Source organism: Eumetopias jubatus, unplaced genomic scaffold (genome assembly GCF_037043125.1).
Source record: "Eumetopias jubatus isolate StellerSeaLion01/CBP00866 unplaced genomic scaffold, mEumJub1_p1.0 scaffold_5, whole genome shotgun sequence".
In the NCBI taxonomy this organism is placed as follows: Eukaryota; Metazoa; Chordata; class Mammalia; order Carnivora; family Otariidae; genus Eumetopias; species Eumetopias jubatus.
The window spans coordinates 27,816,386-27,839,100 of NW_028274811.1; the positions used below are offsets into that span (position 1 = coordinate 27,816,386).

Consider the following 22,715-nt stretch of genomic DNA (forward strand, 5'->3'; position numbering starts at 1 on the left):
GCCCGATGCGGGGCTCGATCCCAGGACCCTGGGATCATGTCCTGAGCCGAAGGCAGACACCCAACGACTGAGCCACCAGGTGTCCAAGAGTTCTATTTTTCACAATCATGCTAGAGATCTTGCTGGGGGTGGTTAAACTTTTTGCAAGAACTGACTGTTATGGTGGGAATTAAAGGTGAGACACTCCAGCTAGGATTGAATTCTGCTACCTTCCCAAGTGAACCCACGACAAATGGAAAACAAGCTAATTCCTGAGATAAAGGGAATCAGGGATCCAGAAGCAGTCACAAGGGTTGGCAAACTTTTTCTCTCAAGGGCCAGAGAATAAACACTTTAGGCTTTTCAGTCACATACAGTCTCCTGTATTGATTTTTTAATAATCCTTTAAAGACATAAGACCAATTGTTAACTCAAAGACTGCAAAAATAGGCTGTGGGCTGGATTTCACCCACACATGGGCTGTAGTTTGCAATCTCTGGTACAGACGACAAACAGGAATTCATGTGAGACAGTATATGGGACTTTATTAAACAAGATACAGATTCAGGGCAAACGAGAAGTGAAGTATAAAGGCAAAGTACTATCAGCAAATAATCTGAGCCAAAACAGCTCACGGTAAACACAAAGAGAATGTGGTAGGACTCCATGTGAATACAGATGATGCTACATGGGAAAGAAAGAGAAAAGGGAGCACAAGGAGGAACGAAAAAGACGTAACATTTTGTGAGCCATCTCAAGCACCGAGAAAACTTCCTTCGACTGTAGGGCAGAGGCTGGGAACAATGAGTGCAGTCCTGTGCGGCCACGTGCACCAGTTAAGAACTGAAGCACTGGCTCCAGGGAACCAGATCATGACAGTCAGAAGAGACACAAGTCTATCAGAACCCAAGGGTTAGGTCAGCAGCCCCCAGCGAGCTAGGACAAGAACTGCCTGCAAGCTGTCTCCAGCTACAGAACCGTACATATACTTAACTCATTTACTAGTAAGTGAAGAGACACAGTTAAGTACACAAAAGCAAACCATTTACCACCTACTACGTAACTTATTTTTTATTGAAAGTATCTTGCATTCATGATGGATGCTTTCTAGGTTTTTAACGTTAAAGGTTAAATTATTTTTTACATGCAAGTAGTGTGAAGTTTCCCCCACATGGGATCAATGATTATAAGATGACATAACCACATGGGTTATGCCTTTTTTAATCGAAAAGCTAACAGACTCGCTAGTTATATTTCCCCCAAAACCACAAACTGAGTAGTAACTGAGTCTCTAGCCAACATATTCAAAGCTGAGGATTAAAAATGCAAAAACAAGTCCTTAGATCCAATTAAAGGAGCCCTGCTACATACAGGCTAATCAATACCAGTGGTACTCCTTGACTCCAGGAAGCTGGAAGACATCCTAATAACCCCACTCAAAACATTTACCTCAGGTAGCCTTTTTCCAGTTTCCAACTCATGAATAAAGAGAATATGTTGTTAATTCTATTTCAGAAAACTTTTTTCAACTTGTTTTATTTACAATGCCAACTTTTAAAAGGTCATTAAACTAAAGTTAACTAGACAATAAACTAGGCAGAAATCGCTTTACAAAGGGAGTTTTGGAAAGCCCAAAATGCCACCTTCTACAGAGAACCCACAGTTCAGGTTTATTTAGAGCAAAGAAAAAAGAAACTTTTGATCATACTAGAAGAAACTCAGCCATAAGTTTGGAATCTGTACTCAAACTACACATGCAAGGAGGACAATATTCTGCTTAAACTGATTTGCTGCTGCCATTTGCCTACTGTTTGTCTAATATTAACAATTATAAACAGAGCAGTGCAACTAGTATTTGGAACAATCCTTACAGTGTTACAGTGTCAGGCATAACATTTCACTTCTCTTCACACCACTGGTTCTCTTTGCGTACCTAGAAGAGACAGATAGAAGGAAGTACCTTAAGTAGTCTTTCTTAAGACTACTACCTAATGATTCATTAACAGCCTGTGAAGAGGGTCACAAAGGGACAGACGGAAAACTAGAAAAATACCCAGTTATGAGTACACTTCCTTACCCTTCTTCGCCTCCCCAGGTTTTTATTCTGCCCTGCTGAAATGATCAAAAAAGCAGAAGCAATGGGCAATTAAAGCTTCAGTCACCAGAACTGACAGCAAATTCAAATACTTCATTCACATTATTTCAGTTTGTAACTGTGTCAACACTGTGATCTATTCATTCATTTCTTCCCCCATTCACTAAGTTGCTTTTAAGTATCCTGGCAGAACACCCACAGGCGTTGCTTTTCTGAAGTCAAAAAAGTTATGGCTTACATTTAAGGACCCAGGTGCCCAAACCAGTAACTGTGAAGGAGTAAATATCAAAGAGCACCTTTCGTTGAAAACTAATTGTTCTTATGCTTATACAAGAGGGGTAGCATGTAAGCGTTTAGATTCACAGACCAATCTCTCAACAAGAGTATTTTTTATGACACAGAAAGTACCTATTATCATCCTTCAGAAAGTCAAGTCTCCTTGACAGAGACACATCCCCAGGCATGTTTTGAGTTTTACTTTTTTTTAAAAAGCATGTGATCAGGAACAAGCTGTGAGCAACTTACCTGGGCTTCCTCTTCTTCAGTAAAGTCATTTTTGATATTGAAGGTCTTGCGGATCTCCTCAGGAGTTTTCCCCTTGATCATATTGGCAACAGTCTTGCATGTAACATCAAGCAAACCTTTGATGTCTAAGTAGTTCGCAGCCTGGAAAGTGTTGTTTTCATTAAAGTATATGTGATGTTTTAAACTAAATCCAAAGTTAGTGACTGTAAATCCATACTAATTAAGCTTAAAATGCTAATTTCATGAAATTAAAGGGAAAATCAGATTCTTTGGTGAAATATTTTCATACATCCCCTTCGTTACACCTTCTGTAATACGGAGTCCTGCTGCTGCCTTAAGCAAATCACCCCACCTCAAATGCTAAAGAATGGTCACTACTTGTGGGTGTGTGTATGTGTGCTCACAGGCACACAAGCACCACATGGCAAATCTTGACAAAAATATTTACAGAGGCAGAAGCAACAACAGCGTTGCATTTTACTGATCTTTTCAGAAAGTGAGCTTTTAGATTCTTTGGTTTTCTCTCCTGTTCTCTGCTATATAAATTTATATTCTTACCTTTAACACTTCCTTTCTTTGGGCTTAATTTCATCTTTGACTAGTTTAAGGTAAAAGCTTAGATCACTGATTTGAGACTTTTTTCTTTTCCAATACAGGTGCTTTGGTGCTACCAACTTCCCTCTGAATACTACTTCAGCTACATCTCATACATTCTCATATGTTGGGTATTTCTATTCAGATCAATATACTTTCTGGCATAAAATTTCTAATTCTCTTTTCCAATTTTTCTTTTGATTTCTTCTTTGACTCATGGGTTACTGAGAAGTTACTTAAGTTTTTCCAGATAGCTTTTGCTCACTGACTTCTAATTTAATTTCACTGTGATCAGAAAACAGTGTGCCTTGAATCCTTTCAAATTTAAGACTTGTTTTTTACCTTGAACATGTCGATCTTAATAGTACACACTTGAAAATGCATTCATTACATGTCATGAGATTTAATGGTCTATAAATGTCTATCAGAACAAGTTTGTCAATAGTGTTATTTGAATCTTCTACATTCTTACTCATTCCACTTGTTTTATCAATTAAGGGGAGACAGCAGACAGTGGATTTGTCTATTCATCCTTTGAGTTCTATTGGTTTTTGTTTCACTTTTTGGAAATCCTTTAGATAGATAAACATTTAGGATTGTCATGTCCTCTTAATATTGGACTGAAGCCTTTATTATTATGCAATGACCCTCTTTAATCCTGGTGATATTCTTTGCTCTGAAATCTACTTTAAGATAGTCACTGCAGTTTTCTTTTGATTACTGTTAGCATAATTTAATCTTTAATCATAATTTAATCAAGTGTGTCTTTAAAGTGGGTGTTTTGGAGACACCATAGCTGAACCGTTTTTTCTTAATCCGATGTGACAATCTGTACCCTTTAATTGTTTTGTTTAGACCACTTGCATTTAACGTGATTGTTAATATGTGAATTTAAATATACCACTGCACTTGAGTTGAGAGAGAATTAAAATTCAGTAACAATGAATTTAACAAACTCTCTTACAAGTGCTAAAGGCTCTGAACTAGAGATATCCTAAAGAATGTATTAAGAAACATACCAAAATAAGTTCAAAAAGTGTTCCTTGGTCAACTTTCAGGAATTCTTGGTCCCAAACAGGGATATCATCTGTCCGCTTTTCTTTGTTCTCATCATCCTCGGGAGGTGGGGGGTCATCCTTGTGGTGGGTGCACCACTGAATGACCTGTAACAAAGAAAGTTCATTCCTTTGTGGCATTACGTCACAAGATACTCATTCTACTACTGGTGCAAGGTTATTCCTAACAATGGGCTAAGAACTAGCTAGAAGCTGACTTGAGTAAGCAAATTACTGGCCGAGTTTGAAAAGCAAAACTAAAGCTTGAGGAATCTTCACAACCCTAGAGGCTAGAAGATCTTAGAGAATAGCAAACCTTGCAGACAGATTACTATTTTGACCACATTAAAAAGCTCCTCGCAAAAAAATACACAAAGTCAGACAGGATAATGAGTGGAAAATACACGCAACATGAACAACAGGTAACTGATTACCCTCTAGAATATAAATTTTAAAAATCACTACAAAGGGGCGCCTGGGTGGCTCAGTCGTTAAGCGTCTGCCTTCGGCTCAGGTCATGATCCCAGGGTCCTGGGATCGAGCCCCGCATCGGGCTCCTTGCTCAGCGGGAAGCCTGCTTCTCCCTCTCCCACTCCCCCTGCTTGTGTTCCCTTTCTCGCTGTCTCTCTCTCTGTCAAATAAATAAAAATCTTAAAAAAAAAAAATCACTACAAAGTGGGGCACCCGGCTGACTCAGGCAATAGAACATGTGATTCAATCTCAGGATTGTGAGTTTGAACCCATTGGGCATATAGCTTACTTTAAAAAGAAAAAAAATCACTACAAAGAAACAGGCTACAGATACGAACAGGCTATTCACAAAGGAAATCGGAATACTCAAACAGGAGAAAATGCGCAGTCTCATTAGATACAAAAATCGATACTCCAGGCAAGTCCTACTCTAGAATGACCCCCCCCCAAAAAAAAAACCCAAGATTTTATACTCATCACTGGCAACACTGTGAGGATAACATAAACTCTTATAATGGAGAGTGTAAATTGGTATAATCCCTTTGAAAAGTAATCTAGCAACTACCTATACCTAGTGAAGATGAGGATGTGCATACATTATCACCAAGCAATTCCAAATACCACGAGACTACTGAGTGTAAGAACAAAGTAAGAAAAGCCGAAATGTCCCCTTCATAGGGGAACAAACATATATCAAGTTTCAGGAAGCAGGTTAGACCACATGTACCATCATAAAGGCCTAAATCATCACTGAAAGTGTGACAAGTTGTAGAATCTAGGTGGTAGGTAAATGGGTTTTTGCTGTGTAATATCACTTTTCTGTATGACTAAATTTTGTTCATAGTATATAATGCTGGAGAAATAAAAAATGCTGGGAAAAAAAAGGCAGAGCTAAGAAATTATACTGTCAGAGGTAAAAAAAGGAAAGATCTATTCTAGAAGGAAAAGCCAAGCTAGGAGTTTTCATGAAATATTATGTTTTTAAGAAGTATTCCAGTTGTATAAGAAAAAAACAGCAATTAGTATTTGTTTATGTAGGCATTAAAAAAAAAACTCTTAAGAGAGTAAGAAATTAATGTTGAGGGGCGCCTAGGTGGCTCAGTTGTTGGGTGTCTGCCTTCGGCTCAGGTCATGATCCCAGGGTCCTGGGATAGAGCCCCACATCGGGCTCCCTGCTCTGCCAGAAGCCTGCTTCTCCCTCTCCCACTCCCCCTGCTTGTGTTCCCTCTCTCACGGTCTGTCTCTCTGTCAAATAAATAAATAAAATCTTTAAACAAATAACAGTAAAAAAATTAATGTTGATTATTATTACTTGAGGGGGTTTCAGGTCAGATAGAGACAAGGATGGGAGATTTTACTGTGTACTTTTAGTTTTTGGATCATGCAATTATTCAGTGTATAAGTTTAAATATGCCTAAGACTTAATAATGCAAATAGATTAAAAAAAAAACTTACTCTCAGAAGTGGCCCTGCATCACCCAGCCCATCAACTGTGACCTTCTGTACTAACTCCTTGCTTGTTCACTATGCTCTAGTCACCACTTGCCTCCCCACCTTTCCTCAAAAGGTAGAGCATGCTCTTATCTTAGGGTCACTGCACTTGATCCCACTGCCCACAATTCTCTTCCCCCACATATTCATGTCTTTGAACAAAGATCAACTTCTCAGTAAGGCATTTCCTGACCACCTTTATTTTAAAAATAGCTAACTCTCCACCAATCAACCCACTTATACTCCATAGCTTTCCCATCTGACATTATTTCTTACATTATACATTTCCCCCACACTTTAGAATGTTAATTCCCCAAGGGCAGAGACTGTCTCTGGTTCACTGCTATACCTCCAGCACCTAAAAAATATCTGGCATTTGAATGAGTGCAAACGTAAGTCCTTTTAGATGCACTTTACATTAGTATAAAATATAATGTTAATTGCAAGACAATACCCAGAAGATCTAACTAGATAAAATATAAAGCTTCTAAACCATAAAATACTATAAACTGACATAAGACAATGCAAAGTGATAGAAATGCTATATAAACAACAACTATAAAAAACCCACTAGACTGGGCGCCTGGGTGGCTCAGTCGTTAAGCGTCTGCCTTCGGCTCAGGTCATGATCCCAGGGTCCTGGGATCGAGTCCCGCATCGGGCTCCCTGCACCTTGGGAGCCTGCTTCTCCCTCTGCTTCTCTCCCTCTCTCTCTCCCTCTGTCCCTCATGAATAAATAAATAAAATATTTAAAAAAAGAATTAAAAAAAAAAACCCACTAGACTACAAAATGGATGAACCTTGAAAACATTATGCAAAGTGAAGTAAGCCAGAAACAAAAAGACAAATATTGTATAATCCCACTTACAGGAGGTACCCACAGCAGTCCAATTCATAGAGACAGAAAGTAGAACAGTGGTTACAAGGGGCTGGAAGCAGGAAGTATTGATGAGTTATTGTTTAAAGGGTACAGAGTTTCAGTTTGCAATGATGAAAGATTTCTGGAGATGGTAAGTCGTGGTGATTGCACAGCAGTGCAAATGTACTTAATGCCACGGAATTGTCTATATAAAAAAGTTAAAAATGGTAATTTTGATGTTACGTATATTTATAACAATGTTTTTAAAAGCCCATTAGAAAGATGTGCAAAGGAAAACAAAGCAGGAAATATAAATGGCCAGTAATACATGTAAAAAATGTTCAGGCTTAGAGAATCACTTTTTACCCAGTCTAGAGCAATTAAAAGAACTGATAATAGCCAATTATGCTAAGACATGGAAAAATATGCAGCACAGCTGCATCTCACACCAGGGTCAAGAGAAAGCAGAATATGAAATTGCATATGGTTAATGACTTTTGAAAATCTCTGAGAAAGGGGCCAAATGGAACCAACCATTCCCATCTCTAAGCCTTGCTTATTTCCTCTGCCCTATAAAAACTAGGTGCTGTTTCTCCAAATGAGCATGCAATTAAATAGCTGGCTCTAGTAAGGAGCCATGTGCCCTGAAACACTAAAATTCTATTCAATGTCAAGAGCCTTTTATGCTTAAACACAAGGTAAGGTGATCAATGGCGGGGGTACATTTGTTCTCAAGCTCCCTTTGAGGCATAGCTTTTCAGTGGACAAAAATTTTTTTCCTTTTTGCTAAGCACATACTGTTATATTTCAGTAATTTAAATGTTTTTATCAAAAAGACTACACAACTTGGAGTGACTGGGTGGCTCAGTCAGTTTAAGTGTCCGACTCTTGATCTCAGCTCAGGTCTTGATGTCAGGGTGGTGAGTTCAAGCCCCACACTGCACTCTGCACTGGGCATGGAGCCTACTCAAAAAAAAAAAAAAAAGACTACACAACTCAAATATTCACAGGGCCTGGTTAAATAAATACAACAAACACCTAGAGTCATAATCCGTCTGGGTAAGGAAGCTACCTATGCAGCAGTATAGGAAGATCACCAAGACGTTAAATGACAAAGAAAAGTACATAGTTTGTTACCTTACCTTTTTTAATATTGCTGCATTAACATTTGGTAGAGGAACTGGGTCATCATCTCCTTCATCATCCATTCCCAAATCTAAGAAAACCAGAAGAGAGCTATCATTATTTCCTAATTCTATTATAACATTTACACCAACCAGACATCTCAAATACCTTGCAAGACGTTGTCTAAAAGACCATGAAAAATCCTCTACTTAAAACAGTTCTCTTATGAGCTTTAAAATAAGCAGTTTCTAACATAAGGTCCATAAACCGCCCAAAACTAAACTAAGTTGTATGAGTAGACAAATACAGGAATATTACATAAACAGAATCTTTAAAGAGGAAGAAAAGTAACTTAATAACAAGGGGGATTGAGATGACTGGAAAGCCATGTGTGTGGGGGGAGGCAATCGAAGCCAGACCCTTATTATCCTTACTTTTTATACCAAACTCTCTAGATGGGCAGCATTTAGAAAAACAGAATAAAAAGTATTTCAAGTAACAGAATCTCAATCTATTAAAATCCGAAGCCCAAAGATGTATACATATACACACACAACAAATCATGCAGCCACTGACAAAAATAAGGCAGGCCGCTCCAAACATACTGGGTATGATTTCATGATTAAAGTTTTGTTTGTTTGTTTGTTTGAAGATTTTATTTATTTGATAGAGAGAGCGAGAGCAGGAACACAAGCAGGGGGAGAGGCAGAGGGAGAAGCAGACTTCCCACCGAGCAGGGAGCCCGATGCGGGGCCTGATCCCAGGACCCTGGGATCATGACCTGAGCCGAAGACAGACGCTTAACCAACTGAGCCACCCAGGTGCCCCTACACTTATATATTTAGATTTTAAAATATCTTCAGAAGGATACATAACGAATTGTTAACAATATTATCTATAGGGAAGTTAACAACAATGTGGGTTGAGGGACTCAATTTCAGTGTGTACCCATTATTCATCACATACATATTATCTATAATTTTGAATCTACAGGTTGTCCTACTAAAAAGCCTAACTTCCAAATCCTCAAAGTGATCGGTTAAGTCCAAAGAGAAAACTTAAAATTAAAATCCCTGTTACTTAGGGACACCTGGGTGGCTCAGTCGGTTAAGCGTCTGCCTTTGGCTCAGGTCATGAGCCCAGGGTCCTGGGATCGAGTCCCACATCGGGCTCCTTGCTCAGAGGGGAGAATGCTTCTCCCTCTGCCTGCCGCTCCCACTGCTTGTGTGCTCGCTCACTCTCTCTGGCAAATAAATAAAATCTTTAAAACAAATAAAAATTAAAGATTCTAAATAAGAGTATTTTTCATGCCAAATGGGTCTGTCCTTCAGTTTCTACATGACTTAAAAAAGAGCTGCCCAAAGTTATTTAATAGTTAGCAAGTACCAGTATTAGAGGCCACAAGTTACTTCAGCTCTACATTGGTTATAGTTGAGTATCAGTTATGCTGACATGGCCAGTGTTGAGTCAAACCATTTGAGTTCCGATGTGTAACAGGTGTCCCAGGCAATGGACAGTCAGCAACGAATACCGGAGGACAGAAAAGAATTGTTGCAATTTTAGACAGAACTGCTCAAGATGTCTCACTGACAAGATGACACTATAGTAAAATCGTAAAGGAGAGAGAACACCTACGCAGTGGAAATGACAAATGCCAAGGCCTTCTGATAGGACGGTCTGGAATGTCCTAATAACACGAAAGCCATCTAGTAGTGTTACTAGAGCATGGTTAGCAAGGGCGAAAGGAGTAGATGAGAGCAGTGACGGGGACCTGACGGTAACAGGGTCTCAAACATTTTAGCTACTGTATCGGGAAGAGACGGTCGAGAGCAGCAGGGAAAAGAAGGAAATCAACTATGGGGCTGGCAATAATCCAAGCACAAGATGGCTTATACAGGTTTACAGCTATGGAAGAAGAAATGATCCAATTCTGGACGCATTTCGATGGTAGAGGCAAAAAGATTTGCTAACAGATGGCAAGTACAATGTGAGTCAGGGAAGACTAAGGGTTATGACATAAACAACTAGAGGGATGAAGCTGCCACTGCAGGTGCCATCAACTGATATGGGGAAGGCTGTCAGAGAACTGTTATTGTAAAGGGCTGGGGATTAAGAACTCTAGTTTCCTAAGTCTGAGGTACCTATTAGAGATGCAAGGATAGACCAAGCAGTTAAATTATGCCAAGTCTAAACATCAAAAGAGATGAGAATTATGGATAGTTTGGGGGATTGGTGTATAGATGGCTTATAACACTATCAGACTAAGTGAGATGACCAAGGGAATGAAGGAGTATAAATATGATGAAGAGATTCAATGATTAACCCAGCCCTTGGGAATTATAAGCATTAAAGATGAGAAGACAAAAAAAGCTGTGAGTAAGTAGTAACTAAAGTATCCTGGAAGTGGAATGTAGAAGGGGATGATCAAATGGTGTCAACTGGTCTAGATGAGAATCAAACATAACACACTTGACAACATGCCAGTCCCTGAGCTTAACAAGCAGTTTCACTGGAGTGGTAAAGATTAGATTCAAGAAGTATCTTATTTTCCTGTAGAGATGGATCACTCATTTCCCCTCCTCCTTTCTACTAATGTTGCTCCCTGATCCCATCTCCATCTAGAGTAAAACTATAAAAATGACTGTGTCAATTTGGACTAAGCCACTTTTGCTTCTCCTGTATTAGTATGAAGTATTCTTCATCAGAGGGAAGAAAACGAAGTCACACTATATAAAATACTTGTGTTTGGGGAACCAAGATAGTACAGAAAACATAACAGAGAAGACCAACTAGTTTAGATCCAAACATTATTTGGAAGAAGGTTTAAGTCGTATTAAAAAGAAGGGCCTTACAGTTGTAAAAGATCACTTCTCTAGCATTTAAACTAAGATGTACAATGTCTTTTCTACTTTTAGACTGAATGCACAAGTATCAACAGTCATTCCTTTAAGCTATTTAGTTTCAAGGACTTCTGAAAAACAACCGTATCCTGATACCACAACCTGGACTTGAACAAATCAGTCAATCCACATGTACACATGCCAAGATTTTCACTTCTGATTATCCTGTGATTAGGTTTTATTTTTGTTTTCTAAGTCACAAAAAACCCATTATCAGAGATACTGCAAATGCAAAACAAGAAAAGCAGTAAGTTGCCAAATTCAATAGACTCCAATCCTGAACTGGATAGAATTCTATATAAACCACTGGTATTTAAAACCATTCACCTCTGATACCCAAAGGCTATGGAAGAAAAGAATCATTTAACTGTTGCTGTCTATCACGCCCCTTGCTTCAGTGATCAAAGGAGGCGTGGAAAATCTTCACAGAGCCCTATGTTCTTACACTGGCAAATGCTTCTTTGAAGCAGCACAGGACAGATTAGTGTGCCAGACACCAACTAAGATGAAATAAAGAACACTTCCATTGTCAAAGCAAGTATTCAGGCAGCAAATTTTGGTATCAGTTTCTACATCTTCTAGATAAAGCCTTACTCACCTGCCTTTAGGGACACTTGGATTGCTTTCACACTCTTTATTAGTGACCATACCATAGTTCTTCATTCAACAGGTACTTGATGAACAGTGACTGTGGGATGTACCAAGGGGTTTACAACTTAATAGGAGTGATCTATTTATTTAAGTTACCAGGATACAAGACTGTAAGTGCCACATGATTGGTACTAATTACCAAAAAACAGTTACATGTTCAGCTTTTATCAGCAAACAGAAGTCACCAGCTTAGAAAAGACACACCCTCTGCAATTTAGCTTTTGCCTCTACCACACCTAATAAATGCCATTAAGAAATCCTCTTACTATGAAATTCCAAATGACCACCGTGCAGTATATGAATGTGATAATCATTCTGGTCACCTCAAAATGCCTCCCTCTTCCCTTGGCTTCCACAAATCTTACTCCACCCATTCTCCACTTCTGACTTCTACTGGAGAACCACCACCTGCCTCCCATTCCAATATGGCTGACTGCCAACCTCATTTACTCCCATAGATAAATACTCCTATAATCCACCACACAAAGTCTATGTATCTCCAGCAGTCCACAGCTCAGAGGCCAAGATCCACATACTCAACTGCCTACTAGACTGTTACAAAAATCTTCTGGGTGGGGGATCAAACATACCTAACATAGTCACCTCAAAGTCATTTTTTTCCCATTTCTCTCAAACCCATTCTTCAGTTCTACCAACTACAATAACACAATCTCATTCCATACCAATAAACCCCAACCAAAAACCTCAACTCTACTTTTCTCTAACACATCTTGTCCACTTTACCTCAGAATAATCTCCCAAAAGACCCTAATTTTACTAGATTTGAAATTATCACCTCATTAGTACTACCCACTGTAGTCTCTCCACAAGCTTGAAAAATAACATCAGCCAAGACGTTCCCCCAGCACCACTCAGCACACTATACTAACACACTAATTACACCATGTGACAGTCTTGTCTTCTTTGGTGTCTTTCTCCCTTCCTAGTTTATAAATTCTTTAAGAGCAAAGACTATTTCTCACTTATCTTCCTTTAACCCCACAACTAGTGCTTGGCACATAACTTTTCACTTAAGCATAAGCTACATAAAAACCTTTTATATTTGAATACTAAAGCACAGTCTTATTACTGTTCATTTTTTTTCACCAATGCTAAAAATTGAATTGTAATGTCTCCATATACTATTAATGTCTGTCAGCCCACTAGTTAATATTAAGATTGATTTTAACTAGTTAAAGTTTCAAAATGTTTCAGGACCTGTTTTCTAACCTTATTTCTTCAATGTGCCGTGTATATGCTTTGCAGCAGTTTCAGAGGAATGACAAAATGGACAAAATGGAAAACTTGGTTAAAAAAAAAGACGTCTCAGTTTACCATCTACTCAGCTTACTTCTCTGTTGAGACAAAGCACTGTATTTAGATACCATATAGGAAGGTATCTCTTTTTCAGAGCCTTTTATTTTTCTCATTAGAAACTGTGAATCCATATTCACTTGAAACAGAATTGGGTCATTGTCTGATGCTTAGAAATCACTTCAGTATTAGCTTATGGTCTTATCTATATGAAAAAAGTCCATTAATTCAAACAATGCAGAAAGGATGTCCTCTATCAGAAAGATGCAGTTAATTCTTTAATTTAAAAAATGTAAACATGACCCCTTCATACTCTTGAGCATCTAGTGACAAATTGTGATGACTTGTATAAATTCAATGTTCACAGGTTATCTCCAACTAAATATTACTTCTTCTCTCCTCTGACCCAGGTTTTCTAATAAACTTACCTTCCAACATGGTCTTGATAGTCACAGACTGTTTGGCAATTTCAACATCAACCTCAAATATCTCTCCATCGGAACTCTGCAACTTAATTGAAGGCATCTAAAAAAAGGTATTATATTGAATTTGAAATTTAAGAGAGATTAGTTTTATACATTTCATAAACTACAGTCTGTTCTTAAAAGACCTCTAACTTATTACCTATAAAATCCTAAGGCCATGTAGTATTTTTATAACCCTGTAAAACACTGCAAATGATTATTCACAGGCTAGCACAGAAATGTTGCTGTCAATTTTTTCAAAGTATAACTCCTAGGGTTTTTAAGGCTTGCCCTACTGAACTTATTACTGGTATAAATTTAAGAGTTACATCCTACATTTTTAATGCAAAATATATTTAAAATAAACTTATTTAGTCTCTGCCTGCAATTCATTTTTTTTAAAGATATATTTATTTTAAAGAGAGCAGGAGAGAAAGACCACGTGTGCACACACACATACGCACGTTGAGGAGGGGCAGAGGGAGAGAGTATCTTAAGCAGACTCTGTGCGGGGAGCATGGAGACCCATGTGGGGCTTGATCCCATGACCCTGAGATCATGGCTGGAGCCAAAACCAAGAGTCGGAGGCTTAACGGACTGCATCACCCAGGCACCCCTTTGCCTGCCTTTCTGCTTTCACTAAATACTGACTACTCTCATCTGAATAGTTAGCTGCCACAGTAAACCTCCTGCAAACGAGAGGGTAGTCAATCCAAAATAAAGCTACAAAATATAAGATATAAATTTTCCAATACTGAGATTTACCAGTGAAAAATGAGTTGTGATCCAAAGAATATATAAGAATATTCTTATTTTATGTTTCCACCAATGTAAAATATATAAGATAATAATATCTTTAAGGATAAACAAATGTCCATCCAATCTGCTAAACCAAATGAGGTACTTAAATTTAACAGTCCTGGGGCGCCTGGGTGGCTCAGTCGGTTAAGCGGCTGCCTTCGGCTCAGGTCATGATCCCAGAGTCCTGGGATTGAGCCCCGCATCAGGTTCCTTGCTCAGCAGAGAGTCTGTTTCTCCCTCTCCCTCTCTCTCTGCCTGCCTGCCACTCCCCCTGCTTGTGCTCTCTCTGTCTCTCTCTCTGTGTCAAATAAATAAATAAAATCTTTAAAAAAATAAAAATAAATTTAACAGTCCTTTTTATCTTTCATTACTGACTGCCCAGGTGCCCAAGTTTGAGTTCTGCTAAGATTCTCATAGAAATTATGTGTTTCTTGCTTCAGAAACGTATTTACTAACTCAGATTAATTCCGAGTCATTGGGAAAAAGGTACCTCTTAGATAAAAATTAGTTAAGCAATTAACTACAAAGGACGTGAGTTCTAGCAAAAACCACTTCTTTAAAATTAAAAGTTCTAAGCCATCAATTTATCTTCAGATTCTTGAGGGAAGGAGGAAGGGCAGCAATACCTGACTCTAACGATTACTTCATGATCCCTTCAAATATCAAATATAGATTTTAAAGGCCCATGCTTCTCAGGTATTCATAATCCTGCAATTAACTCAAGAGTGTAGAATTTGGCATTTAAAACATTCACTGCACCTATTTTAGGATCAAAGCCTCCATTAAATCAGTTAAAATATTCATTCTGCTTTTCTTAGGCAATTATCTCCATTCCCCAAATAAGCTGTTAGAGAAAGGAAGCAAAAAGGTAAAGCTATGTTTTAAAATCAGCCACTGAAATATCCTCTCACTCATCCATGGTTGGAGAGATTCAGATTTCACTTTTCAGTTCACAAATATGTCTGTTCCTCCATGTTGCTTAGTGCTTGCCAATAATGCAGTTGTCCTATTCAATGGAGAAGGGCCAGAGCAGAGGACCTTCCCTGTGACAAGGCAGTAACAAAAGGTATCTCCCAAAGAAATATTTTAACATGAACCCAATTTTTAATTACAAAACATTCTATGTTCTTTTTATATTCCATGGTACTGGAATGACTACAGAAAGACAAGTCTGGCAATACAGTTGATAAAACTACTTTTAAGCACGATGATCATTTCATACTTCTTTCAAATAACTCATGGTAAATAACCACATCTGCTTAGTCACAGTCAAAGTCCTGTATTAAGTTACTCTTTAGGGGGTTGAGATCTCATTAAATAAGCAGGGAAGCAAAGGGTTAATCTGTAATTGAAGGCACTCTGTGATCCCAAACTTAATACTCAAAGAGAAGTTTCTTTTAATGTCATAGAGCTAGAATTCAGTGCAAAACTGTAATGATAATGGACGAGATTTTGATTTGACATGCTTTCAGGACAATTCCTTAAGTTCCTTATCTTGAAAATCAATCACCCTCCATGACTAGCATGAAATAGATTCTATCAACAACGTAAAGAAAAACCTGTGTTTTCAGTGACCCGAATTCTGACACCTTTTTGAAAGCAGAATGGACAAGTCTGCATTGCTCTACGACACAGATATTCTATTGTGAGGCTCTGATGAAAAATTCATGACCCCAAAAGCCAAACCTGAGATCTTTATCCAGGTGAACCTCCAATTTCTGTAAAACTTAAAGTGTCTGGCTTTGAAAGAGATGGGCCTCCTAAAAGTCACGCCACTACGATAAGAACATCTGCTATTTCAACAGTTGTTTCACCAACTCCAAGCTATGGCAAAATAATGGAGAGAGCAATTCTGAAGAAGCAAGCAGCCTGCTGGGCAAACATGCGGCCCAAGCACAGTTAGCCAGGACCGGTGACTAGTGACGCCAGATAAAAGAGAAAGGATGGGAGCGAAAAATCCAGCGCTCCCATGCTCCCACCGCCACGCTCCTTCCGCACACCGAAACAACAAACACGCACACACGCCCACGCTCACGACAGCCTAGGGACCCCCACTGAAAGCCCCGCCGCCACCCCCGCCCTGGGTCCCCGAGGCCGGTAGGCTCAGGGCCAAGGGAGGCTCCGGGCCGCAGCCTGGGCCTTGCAACCGAGCTCCGCGCAGGCGGACACTCGCCCCGTGCGAAAAAGGACCAATTCCCGGCCCGGTTCGCACCTTCTCCCGCCCGCCCTCCCGCCCCGGCGCCCACGAGGCGCCGTGAGGACGCGCGGCCAGGAGAGGGGCCCGCCGGCACCTCCCGAGAACAGGGTCCGCGACGGGTTCCACTGGGCCTGAGGGAGGCCAGGCCCAGGTGCCTCCCGCCTCCGGCAGGCCAAAGCCGCAACCGTGCGGCCACCCAGCTGGCAATCCACGGCGCCACCGCCCCTTCCCGCTCGGTCGGCGGCCACTCACGGTGCTCGGTCTCAGGCAGACTGCGGGCTGTAGGCTGACAAGAACAGAGCGGCCGCAGATAAGAGAAAAGAAAGGCGGAGAACAAGGCCACTACGGCGGCGCGGCGCGGCGTCGGCCTTTATAGGACCGGGCGCAGGCGCCGAGGACCCCGGGGCCCGTGGCGTCACAGAGCCGGCGGGGCTGGCCGCCGAGATCGCCTGACGCAGGCGGAGGACGGCGGGGCTGACAGGCGGCCGGCGCGACGGCGCGGGGGCGGGGCTTCGTTCTTACCCCCACCCGCCCCCCGTGCCCCACCCGCCCCCACCCCCGCAAGCGCGTTTCGCTGTCCTGAAAGCAGGAACGCGGGACTGGCTGGGGTACTCCGCAGCCTGCAAGGGTCCTTCAGGCAGGGGCTGGCCTAAACCGAATTAAAGACCCCAGCCCTGAAAAGCCTAGAAACTGCGAGTGGGTGTGTGGCGCGGAGGGGTTAGTGTTGGGGAGGGGCTGTAGCTCTCCCTTCATGACGGGGGAAAGAGGCCCGGAAGAATGACAGATGGGCAACGGCAGTCACCGCTCTGAGATTCCTCTCGGGGCCTCGGTGACATCCCCTGAGCCCAGCATTCGTTAGCTCACTGTCCACAATAACCCATGAGGTGAAGCGTTGTTGCCCTTTCCCAGCTTTATGCCTCAGAACAGAGTCAGAACAACACAGTGTAGTGCTGTTCAGCCTTGTTTCCTACCGTTGTTTTCTGAAGAGGCCTCCAGGCCACAAGAACCATTGTTGCCGCAAAACCCCAAGTCTGGAAAGGAGGTCTCTCTAGCAGCGAAAATCCATTCACTCAGCAGTCGTGTACTGAGTACCGAGTACTGAGTACTTAGCAAACGTGTGTGTGAGGCAGTGCTGCGGGATTCTGGGGGGAACCAGGCAGCCAGGGTGCAGCGTGCACAGAACTCTTGCATGGGATGCTTCCTGAAGTCGACTGGGTCCATGGGATGAAGCCAACGCTAAGGGAGAGGGGTTAGGGTTTGTGGCAAAACACTGCCCCCCCCCCCCAGCCCCATGCCATCCAGTCAGGGGCTCTCTGTGGGACTCCATCCTATTGCTGCTGGGTGAACATTGTCACCCCTCCCTAGGAGACTGAGGCGCCTGTCTCACCTAACCACCAGGCATGTGATGGGATTCCTGATGCCAGGGAGACAAAAGACACTTCCACACAGGGCCCCCTAAAGAAACCAGAGGCCTGCAGCTCTTCTGGGATGGGACTGCACAGAGAGGCCAAGCAGCTTCTTGGGTTACCAGGTCTTTGTCTACAAGCTGTGGTATCCAGTGTCTGTCAGGTGCAGCCGCTGATGGCAAGGAGATGAAAGGACCTACAGCTCTTATACTTTTTTTCCCGCAACACAGCCCTGCCCTCTGCAGCTCAGGACTCAGGTCCCCTAGGCAAGGCCCACTGCAACCCCTTTGCTCCCTTGCCCGTGGCATACAGGGTAGCACCTTGCAAACTCTTGTTAAACATCCTGAGCAGGAAGGACTGAGCAATGCCCGGTCACACACCCAGCCTGAGCACCCAGCATGAAGAACGGTAGTTTTCCAAATATGTCTGGGGACCCCCCCCAATGTTAGAATCACCAAGAGATGCTTGTTTTTAAAATGCATTTCATTTATTCATATATACTCTTATATTCATAAATTATCTCAGGAAAGATACACAAGAAATTGTTCATCTCATGGGGAAAGGGACTAGGTGACTGGGGTACAGGGGTTGGGGTGATTTGTTCACTTTATGCCCTTTTCTACCTTTTGGATTTCGAGCCATATGAATATATTACATATTCAAAAATGTTTTACTTAGGGGCACCTGGGTGGCTTAGTCAGTTAAGTGTCTGCCTTTGGCTCAGGTCATGATTCCAGGGTCCTGGGATTGAGTCCCACATGGGGCTCCCTGCTCAATGGGGAGCCTGCTTCTCCCTCTCCCTCTGCCACTCCCCGTACTTGTGCTCTCTCACTATGTCTGTCAAATGAATAAATAAAATCTTTAAAAAAAACGTTTTACTTGGAAAAATAATTGGCATCAAGTCAAGAAAAATGCAGATTCCTGGGTCCACTCTCGATCTAATGAATCTGATGCCCTGGCAGCAGATTTTTCTGCCTTTTAAACAAGCTCTCCAAGTGATTCTTCAGCCCAGGGTAATTGAGAAACCTCTGTAGTAGGGTCTCAGTGATTAATTACTGCTAAGAGGGGGCCAGCAGTGTCTGTCAAAGGTGACTCATTTAGCCCCACACTTCCTAAATCAGCCCTCCGTCCTTCAAACTCTCCTCTCAGGATGGACAAGACTGTTACAGGACTGTCGGGTGCAGGCTGGTGACCACTCATCCCCACTCATTTATCCATAATCACCAGCCCAGGTCAGGAAGGACCGGCCCCCATAGAGTCCCCTTGGTGAGTAAGAGTGCAAGGAAAGGGGGGTTCTTCTGGCTTCAAAGCTGGCCGTGTAATCAAAGCTCTTTGTTCTACAGAGGAAGGAAATAAAATCAAAGAGAAGAGACATTCCCACTGTCACACAGCCACTGTGGAACAAGGTTGAGGCTCCAGCCCCAGTTATATTGCTGCCACCACAGCCCAGATACTGAATTTTAACTACATCCCTCAAATGCCAGGAATATTTTCTGATTTACTACTGTTTCCAGCATACTACTTGCAGGGAAGCTAAAGGGCTCGCATTCAAGTCCAGGTGGGAAAATCTGCTCTTTATGGTGAATTCATTTCCAGAGATTATCTCCCTTTGTAAATTAAGTTTCACTGTTGTTCAAGTGTTCACCGGAGAATTCCTATGAGGGCCAGCTCTCTCAGTGCATCTAAAATGGGACTTTGCTGCCCAAAAGTCAGTTCACACTCCCTTTGTCAGGCACATACCCATGGGACAGACTGAACTCTGGAGGTGTGTTCCAGCCCATAGGACAGCATGTAAGCTAAAAAGTAATCCAGTCCCCACAAGATCTCTGACCTTCCTTCTTCCTTTTTCCAAACTCTAAGCCTTCCATCTAAAAATCAGACCACCTTATTACTCCAGAAGAGAGAGCGCTGAATGCAAAAAAAAAAAAAAAAGTCAAACTCTTGGATCTTGATTTGCAAAATGAACTCTTAGAATAAATCGACTCTTTAGAGCAAGAAGGTTTTTTTTTTTAAAGATTTTATTTATTTATTTGACAGAGAGAGACACACAGCGGGAGAGGGAACACAAGCAGGGGGAGTGGGAGAGGGAGAAGCAGGCTTCCCACTGAGCAGGGAGCCCGATGCGGGGCTCGATCCCAGGACGCTGGGATCATGACCTGAACCGAAGGCAGACGCTTAACGACTGAGCCACCCAGGCGCCCCAAGAAGGTTTTTTTGGAGCACTGAAAGCCCAGGAGCTGAAGGACTCAAATCTTGAATTGTATACCAGCAACAGCAGAGTTAGGAAAAAGAAAGTATGATGACACCAGAACCAATTTTCCAAAAGGATAGGGGTCGGGGGAAAATTGCAGCAAAGAGAGCATTGCAGTTAGCTACTGGGGTGGGTCTCTGAGAAAGGACTCTCTCCCACCCCCTTCCCCCATCCTCTCTGCACAGGGATAGGGAGAGCTTAGGAACACCAGAAAGTTTTGCAGGCTCTGAGAGCAGAGAGAATCTATACCCTGGTCTGTGAGAAAGTTCTAAAGTCTTCCATGATGAGAAAATACAGATCAGTTAAGTAGAAATAGCAGCTGGGTGTGCCTAGGCAAGTAGGCCTGAAAGTGTCTCAGGCTCATGCCTAATGTGTAGGGATCCCAGAGACCCTCTAAATGTGTTCTGAAGCCCTAAAACAGCATGGAAGTCGCTCAAAGAGGGGATAGATGACCAGGAAGGGGCTTGTGCGATGTAATCAAAGGAACTTAGGTGACCCTAGATGAACCTACGCTGTCCAAGCCAGAAGCCATGCCACCACAGAGCAGAAACCAAGGATGACAAGTCACAACCAGCCAGGGTGGGGTGTGCCTGCCTCCCTGAGCAGTACAGGAGATGGATAATGACCAATGACCAGACAACCTCCAACCCTCACCACCCACTCCATGCCATGACCACATAAGCTCTGCAGGATGGAGCTCTGACCCTAGACAGAAGAGGGACTAGCACCCTCAATGTGACTGAGTGTACCCCTGAAATGCCTGAATGATCATACACTCACTTGACTGACTGTGCCAGGAAGTAAGCACATTGAATTTCTGCTATCAAATGGAATAGATGGACAGAAAGTATGAAAATAAAAGACCTATCGTTTTGGCATACCCACATTTTCTGACTTTAAAATTACATACGGCCCCCACAGGTGCACAGGGATCCCGCAGACCTGCTGCTGCCCGCTTGTCACCCACATCCTGTGTCATCAGGGTGGGGTCTGTGGCTTCCTCTTTGTAGCCTCAGTCTTCTCATCTGTAGGATGGGGCTTATAGCAGTACCTGCCTCACAGGATTGTTGTGAAAATTAATTATTTTAGTCACCAGGAGGACCAAACTTAATAGCTTTGCCATACCAAGTGTTGGCAAGGATGAACAATTGCAAGTCTCCCAGGTAGCTGGTGGGAGTGCAGGCTGGCACACCAGAACACTGGCAGTATCTACTAAAGCTAAACATACATATACCCAATGGCTCAGTAATGCCAATCACGGACAAATGCCCAACAGGAATACGTTCTAATGTCCACCAAAAATGTATGTTTAAGAATGTTCACAGCAAATCCATCAACTGTAAATGAAAAAATAACCTCGTATATTCCCCCAGTGGAAGAGTAAACAGCACAGAAAAAGAAACTACTGACCACCACAACAGCATGGATGAATCTTACAGACATAATGTTGAACAAAAGAAGCTTGCTGCAGGAGTACTTACTGTGTGAGTCTGCTGAAATGAAGACTGAAAACAGGCAAAAACTAATTTAGAGAAGATAGCAGAGTATTTACCTTTAGCAGATGAGGGAAGCTTCTGCAATGCTAGAAATTCTCTGACTTGATCCAGGTGATAGTTCCATGAGTGTGTGCATATATAAAAATTCACCAAGCAGTACTCATATTTGTGTACTGCATACGAGTAATAGATCAAGTTTTTAAAAATGGGGGGAGGGGCATACAATGTGACAATGTATGCTGCATGCTTAGCATGGTGCCAGTGTCAATTCCTCAAGGAACTTTGAGCCCCTGTAGCCTCTCCTTTCACATGGTTGCCCAACCGTTCACAGCCAAGGCTGTAAGAGCAATGCAAGATGTTGGGAAGGAAGGTGGGAGATAGTTGCCAGGCTCCTCTGCCCAGGGAGGACTTACCTACACAGAGCTCAAGAGTCCAACTGAGGCCTTGGACAAAGCTGCAGAGAGGGCCACTCATCGGCTTCCTCGCTTTTACCTCAGCCAGCCAGTGCAGGGCCCTCCCCTGGTAGCCTATGGACCCATCCTCCGGAAGCTGCTATGGAAGCTCTGAGCAGAAGTGGAATCCGCACCTAAATGGAAGAGGAGAAATCTTCCTGACCCATATCTGTGCCTGACACCATCAGAGACTCATGGGTCCAGGCTGTACTGAAGGGTTATCAAACCAGTGAGCTTGCCCATGAACCTGAGATGGCTTCTTATTTACGTAACCTGTCCCAGGCCACACAGCAGGGGAGGTGGGACTGAACCACGGATGAGTCAAAGCTTCCCCGAAGAGCATGGGCTACCCTCTGTTCCAGCTTCCCCCCAGAGGGAAAGTCCATGGGGATACATGGCTACTCAGAGTGGCTTCACAGCAAAGGCAGGGACAGGAGGGGGTTACCCTACGGTCTTGTCCTGGCCAGTCCCCAAGCACTGATTGGCTCTGGCCAGCAGATGGTGCCAGAGGGCCAGTAGTCATTCACGGAGCCTGCCCCCTCACTGAGATGCCTCCATAAGCTGCCCTCTCTCCTCTCCAGGACCAAGA

The 22,715-nt window shown here is 42.4% G+C and overlaps 1 protein-coding gene across 1 annotated transcript; it reads right to left on the minus strand.

Annotated features, from left to right (window-relative positions):
* Positions 1-504: 504 nt before the first annotated feature.
* On the minus strand, positions 505-16,890 carry SKP1 (S-phase kinase associated protein 1). The gene is made up of 6 exons (XM_028103591.2): positions 16,774-16,890; positions 13,488-13,584; positions 8,212-8,285; positions 4,213-4,356; positions 2,600-2,740; positions 505-1,912 (listed from the first exon to the last, which is right to left on the minus strand). The coding sequence occupies exons 2-6, from the start codon at positions 13,582-13,584 to the stop codon at positions 1,877-1,879; spliced, it is 492 nt and encodes a 163-aa protein (XP_027959392.1). The 5' UTR covers positions 16,774-16,890; the 3' UTR covers positions 505-1,876.
* Positions 16,891-22,715: the final 5,825 nt, after the last annotated feature.

Excerpts from the sequence above, each read along its gene's own strand:
- SKP1 (XM_028103591.2), bottom strand. The coding sequence starts at position 13,584 with ATGCCTTCAATTAAGTTGCAGAGTTCCGATGGAGAGATATTTGAGGTT. Across the intron at positions 8,286-13,487 it reads TATCAAGACCATGTTGGAAG|ATTTGGGAATGGATGATGAA; the intron begins GTAAGTTTATTA and ends TGGTTTTCTTAG. Across the intron at positions 4,357-8,211 it reads ATGCAGCAATATTAAAAAAG|GTCATTCAGTGGTGCACCCA; the intron begins GTAAGGTAACAA and ends TCTTTGTTACAG.